The following is a 14,650-nucleotide window of genomic DNA, read 5'->3' on the forward strand; positions in this document are numbered from 1 at the left end:
TATTGTTGTATGATGAGTGTGATAGTTGACTTGATCTCATTCTTTCATTCTTATTAATCTACGTCTAAAGTAGGCTTTAATAATATCTTTGCAGATGGAAATGACTTCTAAACTTTTTATTGCTTGGGCTAATAGAGTGTGGGTCGGAGATGAGAGGAAGCTTATCGTAGTTTTCCTTCTTGATGAGTTTTATGAAGATAATAGGGAGTCTTATGTGATGTTATGACTCAAGAATATTTAGACTTGTTTGGGTTTTGGAGACTTGCATGTCTCTTAGTTTTCGATAATGTGGCTTGACTTCGATTTTGATATTTTCCTTATTTGTTAGAACCTATTACACTTTGAGTTGTTTTTGAAAGTTATTAAAAACTTAAGTTTGAGATTTACCATTATTTATTGATTTAGAGTAGCATATCCGTCCTGACGTTACAGCTAATTTAAAATAATTATTGGTAAGTATCTTTGTTGTAGACGGAATGGGTGTTACAGTTGGTATCGAAGCTAAACAACCCCGAGATCCTTGCATAGTCACTCAGAAACTCCCGAGAATGTGTAGTTGAAGTAACAAGGATCATTTGAATCTTAAGCTTCTAGAAAAGTAATAGTGAAAGGGTGACTTGGGTAGAAAACCACGAGTAGGTATTTTCTTATATCTATGTGTTATGTTGTTATTTACAAGTATTGATGTGTTCAAAAATGAATGTTTAACTTTTGTGTGTAGAATGTCGCCACGAGGGTTAACTAGTGCTAGAAAAGAGGTTTCCCAAAAAAGACGACATACACTTGAAAATGTTATTAGCCAATTATATATAACCATGGCTAATCGGTCTACTGCTCCATCCAATGGGCAATCTGTCTTCGATCTATTCAACTGCCACCATCTGCCTACTTTTGATGGGACTTCTGATCCAGTTGTGCTAGAAGGGTGGATTAGGGAGATGGAGAAATTGTTTGCTGCTACCGGTTGCCCTGCCACTTACATGGTGCCTATTGATACCTACTATCTAAAGCTGGAAGCAAATAAATGGTGGAATATTGTTTGTGCAAGCTATATGGCTACACCAGTTTTTGGATGGGATCAGTTAAACTCAAAGAACGGTTTTATCATGACGAGCTCTGTTGGCAGAAACATGAGGAGTTCCTAGCTCTGTCACATATTAACTCTGAGTGTTCAGGAGTACACTAAGAAGTTCACCGAGTTGTCCACATTTGTTACTACTGTTATGCATACTGAAGCTGAGCATGTAAAAAGGTACATCAAGAAAATAGATCCTAGAGTGAGGACATATGTCCTGAGTTCGGGTGTGTAGACTTTTTAGGGAGCCTATGAGATAGACCTAAGTATTCATACCTCTTTAAAGGAGGAAGATTCTGCAAAGGTGGTTGATACAAAGCAGCCTACGACTACTTATGTTCAGATCCCGGCTAAGAAGCCGAGGTATGAGTCGTTTGGTCGGGGAGGTTATCAACAAGGTTCCTGGTATCGGCATTGTTTGAGCTTTGATCGGAGCAAGTGCCAAAATTGTGGTAAGGCAACTCATTTCGGGAAGAATTGTGATGGATCGACTGTAAGGAAGTGGGGCACAAATCCTTTTAGTGTTCTAAGAAGGCTAGTGCTTCGTCTTCTTCTGTTAGTCCTGCTAACTAGCTGATTCCTTTGCTCCTCCGAAAAATAGGATCTACGTGTTGATGCAAGCTAAAGCCGATGTTCATCCATATGTTATCACGGGTACTTTTCTTGTAAATAATACTCCTACTTATGTTCTGATCGATATTGGTGCTATGATAGCCTTTGTTGCTAGTTCCCTTGTCCGAAAGGCTAATTTCTTCTCTAGATCTGCTGTTCAGACCCTAATATCTCTTCTGTCTAGTGAGAATTATCCTTGTCATTCTGAGTTTAAGGGCGTGCCTGTCAGCATTATGTGTTATGAGTTGTTAGGCAATCTTGAGGAATTTGCATGTCGGAATTTGACGTTATCCTCGGAATAGATTGGTTATAGAAGTATCATGCCTGCATTTAATGCCGTGATCAGAAGTTGGTGCTCCGAGATTCTAAGGGTAAAAGAATTTCCTATTCAGGCGTTGTGGTAACGAAGTGTGTTAAGTGGGTGTCTGCTTTGAGAATGCGGAAGATGCGCCAGAAGGGTGATATGGTATACCTTTGCATAGTGAAGAATTTGCCACGTGAAGTGCAGCTCGAAAGTATTTTGTTGGTTCGGGATTATCCTGATGTATTTTCGAAAGAGTTGTCAGGTATCCCTCTAGAAAGAGATGTGGAAATCTGCATTGATTTAGTGCAAGGTATTGCTGTTGTATCTAAGGCTCCGTGTAGAATGGTGTCATCTGAGTTGCAAGAGTTGAAAACTCAGTTGCAAGAGTTGATTGATAAGGGCTTTATAAGGCCAAGTGTGTCTCCTTGGGGTGCTCATGTTCTTTTTGTGAAGAAGAAAGAAGAGAGTATGCGTCTTTGCATTGAAATTAGTGAGTTAAACAAAGTGATGATGAAAAACAAATATCTATTGCCTCACCTTAAAGATATGTTTGATCAATTTAAAGGTGTTGGGGTATTTTCCAAGATCAATTTGAGATCCAATTATCATCAAGTTCCAGTTAAGAAGGAGGATATTCCGAAGACTGCATTTCGTACTAGATATAAACACTATGAATTTGATGCTATGCCTTTTGGTCTCACGAATGCTCCCGCTATTTTCATGGATCAAATGAATTGCTCTTTTCACGAGTACTTGGATACTTGTGTAGCCGTGTTATTCATCAACGACATCCTCGTCTACTTCAGAACAAGGAGCACGAGAAGCATTTGAGGGTGGTGTTGGATGTTCTCTGAAAGCAAAAGTGGTTCGTGAAGTTGACTAAGTGTGAATTGTGGCTGAAGGAAGTTAGATTTTTGGGGTATGTAATTAGCAAGGAAGGAGTGAAGGTGGATCCTGTTAACATCAAGGTTGTAGTTAAGTGCGAGACTCCTAAAAAGGTGACCGAGATTCGATGTTTTCTAGGTGTCGCTGGTTATTATAGGAGGTTTGTTAAAGATTTCTCCAAGATTGCACAACCTCTGACTCACTTGATGCGTAAAGATTGCAAGTTTTTTTGGTCTAAGGATTGTGAAGGGAAATTTAAGAAGCTGAAAAAGAGTTTAACCTCTACTCTTATTCTTACTCTACCATCTAAATGTGTTGGGTATAAAGTGTTCAGTGATGCATCAAAGAATGGCCTGGGTTGTGTTTTGATGCAACAAAAGAAGGTAATAGCCTATGCTTCGATGTAGCTGAAGGTGCATGAAAGAAATTATCCGACCCATGATCTGAAGTTAGTGGTTGTGGTGTTTGCACTTAAGATATGGTGACACTATCTATATGGTGTTCAGTGTAAGGTGTATACTGGCCATAAGAGCCTGAAGACATCTTCACTCAGCGTGATCTTAATATAAGGTAGAGAAGGTGGCTTGAATTATTCAAGGATTATGATTTGAACCTTGATCGCCAAGAGGGTAAGATAAACAAGGTAGCAGATGCTATGAGTTGCAAGAATAAACATTCTTTAAACGTTGCTATGGTGGTGCCTCGCAAATTGTGCGAAGAATTTCGCAAGCTTGATATCGAGGTTGTTCCCTAGGGTTAGGTGTCTATAATGTTGGGTTCTATGAGTACCGAAATCGAGTTGTTCCAGGAATTTGAGAAGCAAGCAAAAGGGTGATCCCTAGAGAAGATTCGTGAACCAAAGATGCAAGGTCGTGCAGAGAATTTTGAGATTTGTGCTAATGGTAGCTTGAGGTTTATGGAGAGTTGGCGTGTTCCCAATGATGGTGAGCTTAAGAGAAAGATTCTCGAGGAGGCTCATAGTATTCCTTATTCTGTTCATATTGGTGTTGGCAAGCTTTATAAAGATCCAAAGGTTAACTTTTGGTAGCCTTGTATGAAGAAGGAGATTATCGAGTTTATACCTAGGTGTCTGGTCCGTCAGTAAGTGAAAATTAAGCATCAAAGGCCTGGTGGTTTGTTACAACCTTTTCTATTCCTACTTGGAAATTTAACTCTATCTAGATGGCTTTTGTGATGGGTTTGCTAAGGAATGCTGGTAGGAACAATGCTGTTTGGATGATTGTGGATCGTTTGACTAATGTGGCCCGTTTTATTGCAAAGAAGAACGCTTGGTCTATAAAAGAGTTGGCTGAAGCTTATGTTAATGAGATTATTTGTCTTCATGGGATTCCTAAAGATATCGTCTCTTATCATAATCCGAGGTTCCTATCTCATATCTGGATAGCTTTGTAGGAGGATTTCGATTTGAAGTTGAAGCTTTAGTACCACATTTCATGCTGCGACCGATGTTAGCCCGAGAGAACTATTCAGACCTTGGAAGATATGATTCGTCCTTGTACCTTGGAATTTCAACAGACTTGAGTCAAGTCACTTAGTTTGGTGGAGTTCTCTTATAACAATAGCTATTAAGCTAGCAATTTAACCAAATGGCTCTGTATGAGGCTCTTTATAGGAGAAAGTGTCAAAATCCTACTTGTTGGAGCGACATTAGCGATTCATTAATTTTAGGGCTGAAGTTAATTCAGGATACTGTTGAACAGATGAAAGTAATTCAAGCTAAGATGAAGGCTGCTCAAGATAGGCAGAAGTTGAATGCAGATTTGTGACGAAAACCTATTTCCTTTGAATTGGGAGACAAGGTGCTTCTGAAGGTTTCTCCTATGAAGGGAGCGATGCAATTTGGTCAAAGGGGTAAGTTGTGTCCGAAGTATGTGGGTGCCTATGAGATTCTTGGAAGAATTGGGGAGTCCGCATAACGTTTGGCTTTGCCGGCAGAGCTATCAAAGGTTCATGATGTATTTCATGTGTTGCAGTTGTGCATGTATCGTAGTGATCCTACACATGTGATTTCTATCGAGCCGGTCTTAGTCGAGCCGAACTTGACATTTAAGGAGCGACCAGTTCGTTTGTTGGACAGCAGACTCGTGCTCTAAGAAGGAAGGTGATTCCCTTGGTCAAAGTATCTTGGAGGAGTCAAAAGTACGAAGAAGCTACATGGGTAACTGAAGAGCCGATGCACCTTAGATACTTGGAATTATTCATTTCAGGTATTCATTGTGTGTTGTTTTTTTTTTTTTGGTGTTTTCGAAGTTTCGAGGACGAAACTTTATTGAGTGGAGATTGTAACATCCCATAATTTTACTCCTAGTTTTTCTCAAAAGTTTTCCCTAAAACAATTATTTTCTTTAAATTATTGATTTTGATTTTAACAAATTAATGGGATTCGATTTTTTAATTTGATATGCTTATTATGTGAATTAAATATATATTAAAAATATTATTTTTAATTATTAATTTATTAATTTTTTTTAAATGCTGACACGATTTAGTACCTTTAGTCACTAGAGTTGTTGATAAAAGAAGGGGCCGGCGAAATTTTTGTGCCGGGCTTCGGCTCATGGCAGCTAGAGATGGCCAACAATGCGGGCCAATCTAGCCCATCCAGCCCAGTCTACCTCGTGGGTCGTGTGGGCCGGACAAGAAAAAAGTCCGGTCCAGCCCAGCTCGAACCGTGAAATTGGTGGGTGGGCAATGGGCTAGATTTCTTGAGCCCAGCCCACTACTAAAACCGCCCAGCCCGGACCATGAAACCGGTCCAACCCGACCCATGAACCAAATCAGCCCAATTCAAGATAATATTGAACAAAATTGTGTATATTTTAATCAAATTGTATATATTTTAATCAAATTGCATATATTATAATTCAATCAAATTTAAAATTAATGAAATTATTTATTAATATTAATATCTGTATATATTTTTAATTCATTTTAAAGATTTTATGTAAGAATAATGAATAATTTCAGTGATTAAATAATTTTGAAAAAAAAAATTCTCATGCCAGCCCGTCAGCGCGGTCCAGCCCATCAGGCCCACGAACCGTGAAAACCGGTAACATACCGGTGTGGGCCAAGATTTTTCAGCCTGCGGACCAGCCCGCCCAACCCATGAATTTCACGGTCTGGTCCTGGGTCGTCAAATCTTAGCCCAGCCCACTACGGCCCACGGTTCGGCCCGCCCAGCCCGCACCAATGGCCATCACTAATGGCAGCTGGCCATTTGGATTAAAGTGGGAGAGTTTATCTTCCTTTGATTCTGTCTTTTCACATTTCTTTAACCCCCCATAACCTCCATCATAAATCATTATATTAATTCCATTAATTATCCTTTTGAACCACTAAAAATTCTTATTAAACTCAGAATAATATTTCAACCATTTCTCCTTCATTTCATTCGGCCATCATCATTTTCTCTCTAAATTTTTTTACTTCTTCTCATTCTCGTCAAATTGTTCTTAATATTTTCTACTTGTCTATTTATCGTTCGTGGTGCCTTAGGATTTGAAGAGGACGTGGATTGCATGCATAGCACGCGAATGTTTCATCAAAATCAGCTTTCCTCCGACGTTCCAAGTATCTAGTAGTTATCTGAGAACGTTAGAGATTAAAGTATATGTAGTTAGTTGATTAACTCATTAGGATAATTTTTTTCATTATATTTTTACGTTTTATTGAAAAAATATGAGAACGTTCATTGTATGTACTGTGTGTATATTATGTTCAGATATATACTTTTTGCTTAACTTTTTCCGAATTAAATCAGTTATTTGTGTGTCTATGGATTAATTATCAAATAATTAGTTTACAAGTTGCATAATTACCGAAATTATTTTTATTGAGACATTTTACGTGTGTAGTATGTTTGTCATGTCTTAGAATGCTTTTTGCTTACTGTTTTCGTATTTAATTAATTAAATTATTTATTTTTGTATTTTTGTGGTTATGAGTAAATAATTTGTGAATATTATAAATTAAGGGCCGAAAATCTCTTTCATTGCATAATCAGCCGAACCGTGAGTTTTTATATGTTTTGTGAATATTGGTAATTTTGTACGTTTATTTTTAATTTTAAGTATTTTATTTGCTTTATTGAGTAATCTAGAAATTACAGTTAAAAATTACTTTTGAGGTCCGTAAACTAAAAATAAAATTATTACTGCTATGTTAAGGGTATGAAGGTGTTATGTTAATTTTTATAATAATTTAGGGTTTGGTTTTAATTGTTAAATAATTTTTATTGTGGTTCTTGCTAAAAGATTAAGTTTATTCATTTAATAATTTTTAGAATAATATCTGGTTAAATGAGACCTTATGCATTCTTTTGAAGGTTGATGGTTATGTTGTTATTGTCATTATTTTTAGGTTTGGTTATTGTAACAAGTGATTAATTATTTACGTATATTTGAGTGAATGAATAATCGGTTAATTTAATGTTGTTCATTTAGTAGCGTCAGACGCACCTAGATGCGTCAGACCCATGTATCTGATGCATTAGACGCATAGTAGTGGCACGAAGCACAAGGTAGCTCTTGCGCTGAGCGCATGATATTCTGGACTGTTGTTTGTAGTGCATATTATGTTCTGGTATTTTTCCATTGATGTATAATGTTTATGTTTGTTGGTGATTATTATTGATTGGGAATTTATTTTGCTTTATGCTACTTAGTGCTGTATGACTCTTCATATGTGATTACTTGTGCTTAAAATGTGCTCAAATGTATTGTTGTTTTAAGTGATTATTGTAAAGCTTGTGAGTTTATTCCTCTGCAAAAGTGTGGACAATTTTTGAAGAGATTTTACTATCTATTAATGAATTGTGGGTATAAGGTCGGGTGACATCTTTTTGATGAATATTATTGAGATGAATTATATTTTTTTTGTTATTTATGATTTAGTTATGAAAGAATATTAGGTGGGATAGACGTAGTCCACAGTGAAGAAATACCAACCACCTAGGTTGCGATCTAAGGGTAAACCTGGGTGTTTACTTTTTGTCGTCCAAGCGGATAGGGAGTACTACCCTGCATTGGGAGTTTGGCTATTCCTAGACACAGGCAGCGGGAAACGTGAGCCCATAGGCTGACTTGGAGGTGCAATGTGACAAACTTTAGGAAGTGGATTGCTATCCATTGGAGTTTGATAAGTCATTTTTATATATAGTTTTTAGGTGCATTTAGGTTGCATTTTTAGGTGCATTTAGGTTGCATTTTAGGTTGCATTGAAGTGGATGCCTTTCGGAAGATTGCACTGTTTCTGCTGGAATCTGCCAAGCGTACGCGCGGATCACTAATCCGCCTATTAATGATTTAATTAAGACTTTCCTTATCTTGTAAATTACTTTCCAAGTCATATGATGTTATTGAATATTTATTTGGATAGGTTTTCATTCTTTCTTTTTCCTCCCCCCTTTCACGCAATTTCTAGGTTTTAGGTTTTAGTTTTTCTCTCTAGTTTTTAGTATAAACCCTAGTTTTTATTCTTCTTCATTAATTCATGAATTATATTAGTTTCTTTCCTTGATTTCTTTTTTTATGTTTTTCTTTGTAGATTTAGATTTCATTATTTATTCAATGATAGAGTAGTTTCTTTTATCTATGGTTAAGTGAACCCTAGTATGATTTAATTCATGATTGTTTCTTTAAATTCTCATATTAATTGTTAATTGTTCTTGCTTAATTGATTGTGCGTATTCCAATACTAGATTAGGGATAACTAGTATTGTTTTAAATCCATTGTCTTGATCACAACGGGAGTTGGATTTTGACGGATTTGAGTATTTCAATTAAGGACATGAAGTTCTCCACGGGAGTAGGTAGAATGGATTTTTAGGAAGTTAAAGTGCCGTGTTTAATGTCTTTAATTTGCATGATTCAACGGGAGTAGGCTTGAATGCATATTAGAGAAGCCATAGATACTCGGGAGAGGTTTATGGTACTTTATAGGGTGGACTTTTCCTTGTGAACATTTAATTGATTAGTTTGGGGTAGGAATTATTTTGTATTACTTCGTGCTAGTGGGGATACTTAACTGTAGAGTCTTTTATTTATATATTGATTAGTATAGTTTTCGACGATCATTGATATTAATATCCTTTAGTCTTACCATTATTTAAGAGCTAATCATAGAAAAACTTTCTCTCTGTGGGATCGACTCTGACTTACCCTACTACATACTTAGGAGGATTAGTTAGGTTATTTATTTTTGTTAGATGCGCGACACGCCTATCAAATTTAGGCGTTGTTGCGGGGAAGACGATTTTGATGATGGGGATAATTATTTTGCTAGGCAACATAGTAATAATTTTTGGAATTCTCATGTTTACAGTTTTGATGCATCATATCAAAATCTTTCCAATTTTTGCATGAGTTCTCCTGAATTACCTCATATGTTCTTTGAACCCCATATATATGTTAGTAATTCTAGAGCAATTTTTTCTTTTACTCAGTATGGGAATGAAATGTTTTGGAAGTATTATCATAGACTTGGTGATTTTATTGGTCCTAATCATGGAATTGAACTGTGGGATATGTGTCTAGTGATTTATGAGGGGTTAAATGAAGAAACTAGGATGGTGGTAGAATCTATGTGTAATGGAGGATTTCTATTCCAATCGCCTGATTATTGTTGGGATTTAATGGAGTGGTTGGCTAGGGATACTTATGAGTGGGTGATGTCTTTATCTGCTTTTTTACCCCAAACTTACATGACACCACCATTAGTAGATGGGTTTGACCTCTCAGCTTCCCAATTTGAATGTCAATCTGCTCAGAATTCTAGCCCCAATTCGTTTATTTATGATGATAATGAGGGGTGGATAATAAATGAGAGCTATTGGGATGATGAAAAGATTGAAAGAACGACTAATGTGATGGATGTTTTGCAGGAGGAAGAAGTCATGGTTGAAATTTCCTCTTTGGAGGAAAGTCAAGTTGAGCGTGAGGTGATTTATGAGTCTTTGTCGGTACCACCTATTGTTTTTGAGTCTCATGTTCCATTCTCTGAGAAATTTGATATTATATCTTCTTCCCCTATATTATATCCTCCAGCGTTCCTTCATTCTCCCCTTTTGAATGACTTTCATGATAATTTAAATAATGTACAATTAGTTTCTTTTCCTTCTTTTGAGTCATGTAAAAAGACTAACAATTTTTCTTCTTTTTGTAGTTTCAGTATTTTTTTAGTACTAATATTTTTCATTTTTCCTTTTCACGGTTATATAATATGCTATGAGATGTTTGCAGGAACATATGATAAGCTTCTTTGAGCATTAAACTATTATGAGTGATCTACTAGTCTTCAACGGTCATGCAAGACCTTAAATTTGCGCTTCTCGGGAGGCAACCCGAGCATTGACTTATTTTCTCTCTCTTTTCATTACTTTTTATTATGATTTTTGTCTTTGTTTCTTCCTTTTTGAGTGAGTTTACTCACTTTTTTTTTTGTGTTTTTATTGTAGGTGGACAGAGATTAAGAAAAAAAAAACGATCAACCTTCGTAGGCGTCCTTCATCAACCTCACCTCACGCCTTCCTTCTCCGGCAGATAGCCGGCACCAGCACCGTCACCTTTACCGGCACCACCCGCACCGGAATTATTTCCGGCGCCTGTACACGCACCACCCTCCCCTTCTTCTCTTTTTCTCTAGCCTTCGCACCATACCATACCATACCCCCCTTCCCTTGTTTCACGCCTTCGTCCTCACTGTTTCACTCTCTCACCATCAACCACCGCCGTTCATCATCATCGCACAATCCGCGCCCTACCATCGGAATTATCTCCGGCGTCCACACCGCTCACTCAACCTCAACCTCTCGTCGGAATCCCGCGCCACAACCAGCATCCCTGCTCTGCAGCTTGCTTCACCATCGCACCCTACCACATCGCCGGATTACGTTCGTCCACTGCGCTGCACCACCATCAAATCCGACGCACCACATCCGCACCTTTCCCTTTCTTTTCTTTCGTTCCTCGTTCTTCTTTCTCCTTTTTCTTTTATTTTCTTCTTCTTTTTTAGGTTGTATTAATATGATTTTCCTTTCTCTTTAAAATTTTTTTTTGTTATTACTTTTTTTTCCAATGGACTTCTAGTTTTTTTTTTATGGTTCTTATAGGATTCTCTCAAATAGACATCAATTGGTCGAAGTTTGCGTTCGTGATGCATTATGACATGATTTTTTAAGCATATTTGAATCGTCTTCCCCATTAATTGGGTAGGAAGCATCTTTCTCACTTATAATTGTTGTTAATGTTCATCTCAAATTTTTGCTTGGATTTTTGTTTTGATGCCATCTTGTTGAGATTCTTGTACATTGATTGAATTATTAGTTCTTTGGATTATCGGGGATTTGTGTGTGGTTTTTGTGGTGTTGTGGTGTTGTGTCTTTTGGTGGGCAACTTTGGTGATTTGATGATCCTGGGATTGGTTTTCGTTCCTTTTCTGAACTGGTTTATGCAGTGAGGACACTGCAAATTCTAGATTGGGGGGGAATATTCTATCTTTTACTGCTTTCTAGTGTAGATTTTATTGTTTTCGTAGGATGTTGCACGGTTTGTACTCCTTATTAGGAGTGGGAATTTACGTGTAACCAAAAAAATTGTACTGACCTTCATCAGGGGCTAGTTAGTACTGGAAGACGATATGTATGGTGAAGGATCAACTGACGCAGATCTATACACAAAATGAGCTTAGCTGTATGGCAACATACTCCATTAAGGCTGTATATCACAAACTCATGGGGGAGCAATCTGCAGTTACTTGGGATAAAATTGTATGGAATAGGTTAAGTATTCCTAAGCACAGGTTTATACTTTGGTTGGCTATGCAATCAAAGCTCCAAACCACTGCCAAGCTAGCCCAATATGGTATTAGCCAATCAGATATGTGTCTAATTTGTGCAGATGCTAAGGAGGATCATAAGCATCTCTTCTTTGCCTGTTCATATAGCAAAGAATGTTTAAAGCAGTTTAAAGAATGGACTAGCATCACATCAGCTTCTACAGATCTGCAGCAGCTCATCAGGAACATACAGAATGGAAGAAGGTCCAAGTTTCAGAAGCAAATTTTACTAGTTGGACTAGCAGCTTTAGTATATCTTGTTTGGAATAGCAGGAATTCTAGCTACTGGCAGCAAAGTATTCCTAGTGTTAACTATGTTGTTAAGCACTTGAAAGCACACACAAAAGCTAGAATATGGGCTGTCTTACCCAAGAAGTTGTCTACGAAGGATTATCAGTGGTTCAATGAATTGTAATTAGAGGCCTCAGTTGGGCTTGATGTACCAGCCTTAAGGGAGGGGGTCCAACCTAGTTGGTTCGTCTCCTTTTAGGTGTGGTTTGGTTGTAAATTGTGGTTCTATTAATCTACTCTCTTAATTAGCAAAAAAAAAAAAAAAATTGTACTGCTTTCTTAGTTGCATCTGCATATATATTATCTCATTTAGATTTCATCTCATTTTAGTTGCATCTATGGGACTACTGCTAAGACTTTTTGAGAACTTTGTTGATATTTTACTATATTTGTTAAGTGTCAGTCATCTTGTTCATGATACTTCATAGCACGATTGTTTCGCAATTGATTACTTTTGGTAAGATTGATTGATCTCTTTCTGACTCGAGTTAACATTACTATGCAGACACCCTAACCTAAATGAGCTTCTGTGCCTATAAACTGACGTATCCGTGTCAGTTATATTCTTTCATGTGTGATTAGTTCCTCGTTGTTGCATTGATCTTGACTTTGACTTGGTACTCCTTGATATTTAATAGTGCATAAATTTTAATATGATTGAGGCGTTTCATTTGATGATCTTAGCTCCAGAGTTATTCTTGTTTTCATATTATCCTTCCTTTTACCCCCGCCGAGCCTTTTCTGAATTTGTTCGATTGTTACCTACATTACAAGCCTTGACCTCATTTGATTCTTGTCCCAAACCTAGCTTGGGGAGCGGAGTATTAGTTTTGGTTTAGTTTGTATTGAATTAAAGTGCTCTATTTGTGGTTTAGAATGATGCAAAAGTATGTTTAGTGAGCTTGAAAATTGAAATGAAGGTTTGAAAAAAAAAACACAATAAAAAGGTGAAAAATGAAATGAAAAAGAAGTGAATAAAGTGAAATAAAAAGGTTTATGATCGAGTTTCTCAAGTGAAAAAAGTTGTTGATTAGATTTGGAGATTGTTGGTTGTTGCATGGAGTTGTTATGACGTTTTATGGTCATGTTTTCAGCTATATGATGCTCTCCTTCTTGGTTTTTCCACCACAAATCCCAAATTATTTTCCATACCTTTAACCTCAGCCCCATTACAACCCTTAAAATCCCCCTAGATCATTATGTATTGTATTGTTGAGTATTAAGTGAGTCAAAAAGTCAAAGTTAAAGAGTATTTGCTTCATCTGAGTCGACTGATTTAGGTTGCAAGTCATTATTTAACCCTTAAACACATGAGAGATCTGAGTGCACATAACTATAGTGAGGTCTGTCATGTTTTGTTAAATCCAGCTTGGGAGAGATGGTTTGTGGTATGATTGGAGAGTCGATTGCGATACATGATATGCTATGCGGCTTTGTTCGAGATTATTTTGATGCTTGTTTGTGTAGTGATTATATCTCTTGTGTTTTCAATTGAGTTTTTAGCTCTATTGTAGTCCTATATTGTAGGTTGTCTAACTTTTCCGATGTCTATGTCTTATTGCTTGAGGACAAGCAATGGTTTAGCTTGGGGGAGTTTGATAAGTCATTTTTATATATAGTTTTTAGGTGCATTAAGGTTGCATTTTAGAGCATATAGTTTCATATTTAGGTTCATTGATGTATTATATTCTTAAGTTATATTTTTCTACTCCTATTCGGTATGTAGGGATGGGCAAGGGTAGGGTCTGGGTCGGGTCTAGCTGGACCCTAGACCCGGTCCCTATATATTTTTGCAGCCCAGACCCGGACCCTAAGGGTCTGAAAAAATTGGACCCTGACCCGGACCCTTAGGGTTTGGAGGGTCTGGAGGGTCCAGGCCTAAACTTTTTTATTTTACTAAATTTTTAGCATTATTAATATCAATAATCATCTAAAATTCGCATGAAACAAACAAAAAAAATCGCATAAAACAAACACAAACATATAAATTGAAAAAAACGAAACAAACACAAACTTATAAACTGAAAAAAAAAAACGAAACAAACACAATTCACAAACATATAAACTGAAAAAAAAACGAAACAAAAGCACAAACATACAAACTGAAAAAAAAACGAAATAAACACAACTTACATATGAGTTTAGAATGGGTGTTTTGGTGTTTTAGTTTAGGTTTTAGTCTTTTAGAAAATCAGTTTGTTTTTTTCAAAAAAAAGTTAAAATGTATATATTAGATAAGTTTAGGGTGTAAGGGTCGGGTCTGGGTCCAAAACTTTAAGACCCGGACCCGGACCCTAAAAAATTTACTTGGACCAAGACCCAGACCCGGACCCTTAGGGTCTGAAAGAGTTGGACCCAGACCCTTAAATTAGGGTTGGGTCCAACAGGGTCCGGGTAGGGTGCTGGACCCATGCTCATCCCTATCGGTATGTTTTCTTGTTTTTGATGAATTTCAGGCATTGAAGACTTATTTGGAGTATGATTAGCTAAGCTTGAGGATTAGGAGCACTTGGAAAGAAGCTACAATGCATAAGGATCGTATGGATATGTCATAGTACGAGTTTGAGCAAAAACGAAGCGGAAAATCATTAGAAGAAATGTGAAAAAGAGTCACGTCTACTCTTCTG

General features: G+C 37.0%; 2 protein-coding genes across 2 annotated transcripts; both read left to right on the forward strand.

The window, feature by feature from the left end:
• The first annotated feature begins 3,738 nt into the window (after positions 1-3,738).
• Positions 3,739-4,289, forward strand: LOC109135734 (uncharacterized). The gene is made up of 2 exons (XM_019251277.2): positions 3,739-3,909; positions 4,059-4,289. Exons 1-2 carry the CDS (start codon positions 3,739-3,741, stop codon positions 4,287-4,289), a joined length of 402 nt encoding a protein of 133 aa, XP_019106822.2.
• Positions 4,290-11,538: 7,249 nt separating this feature from the next.
• LOC104901126 (uncharacterized) lies at positions 11,539-12,147 on the forward strand. Its single transcript, XM_010688673.2, has one exon. It carries the CDS (start codon positions 11,539-11,541, stop codon positions 12,145-12,147), a length of 609 nt encoding a protein of 202 aa, XP_010686975.2.
• The last annotated feature ends 2,503 nt before the right edge of the window (positions 12,148-14,650 follow it).

The sequence above is a fragment of the Beta vulgaris genome, chromosome 8 (genome assembly GCF_026745355.1).
Source record: "Beta vulgaris subsp. vulgaris cultivar EL10 chromosome 8, EL10.2, whole genome shotgun sequence".
In the NCBI taxonomy this organism is placed as follows: Eukaryota; Viridiplantae; Streptophyta; class Magnoliopsida; order Caryophyllales; family Amaranthaceae; genus Beta; species Beta vulgaris.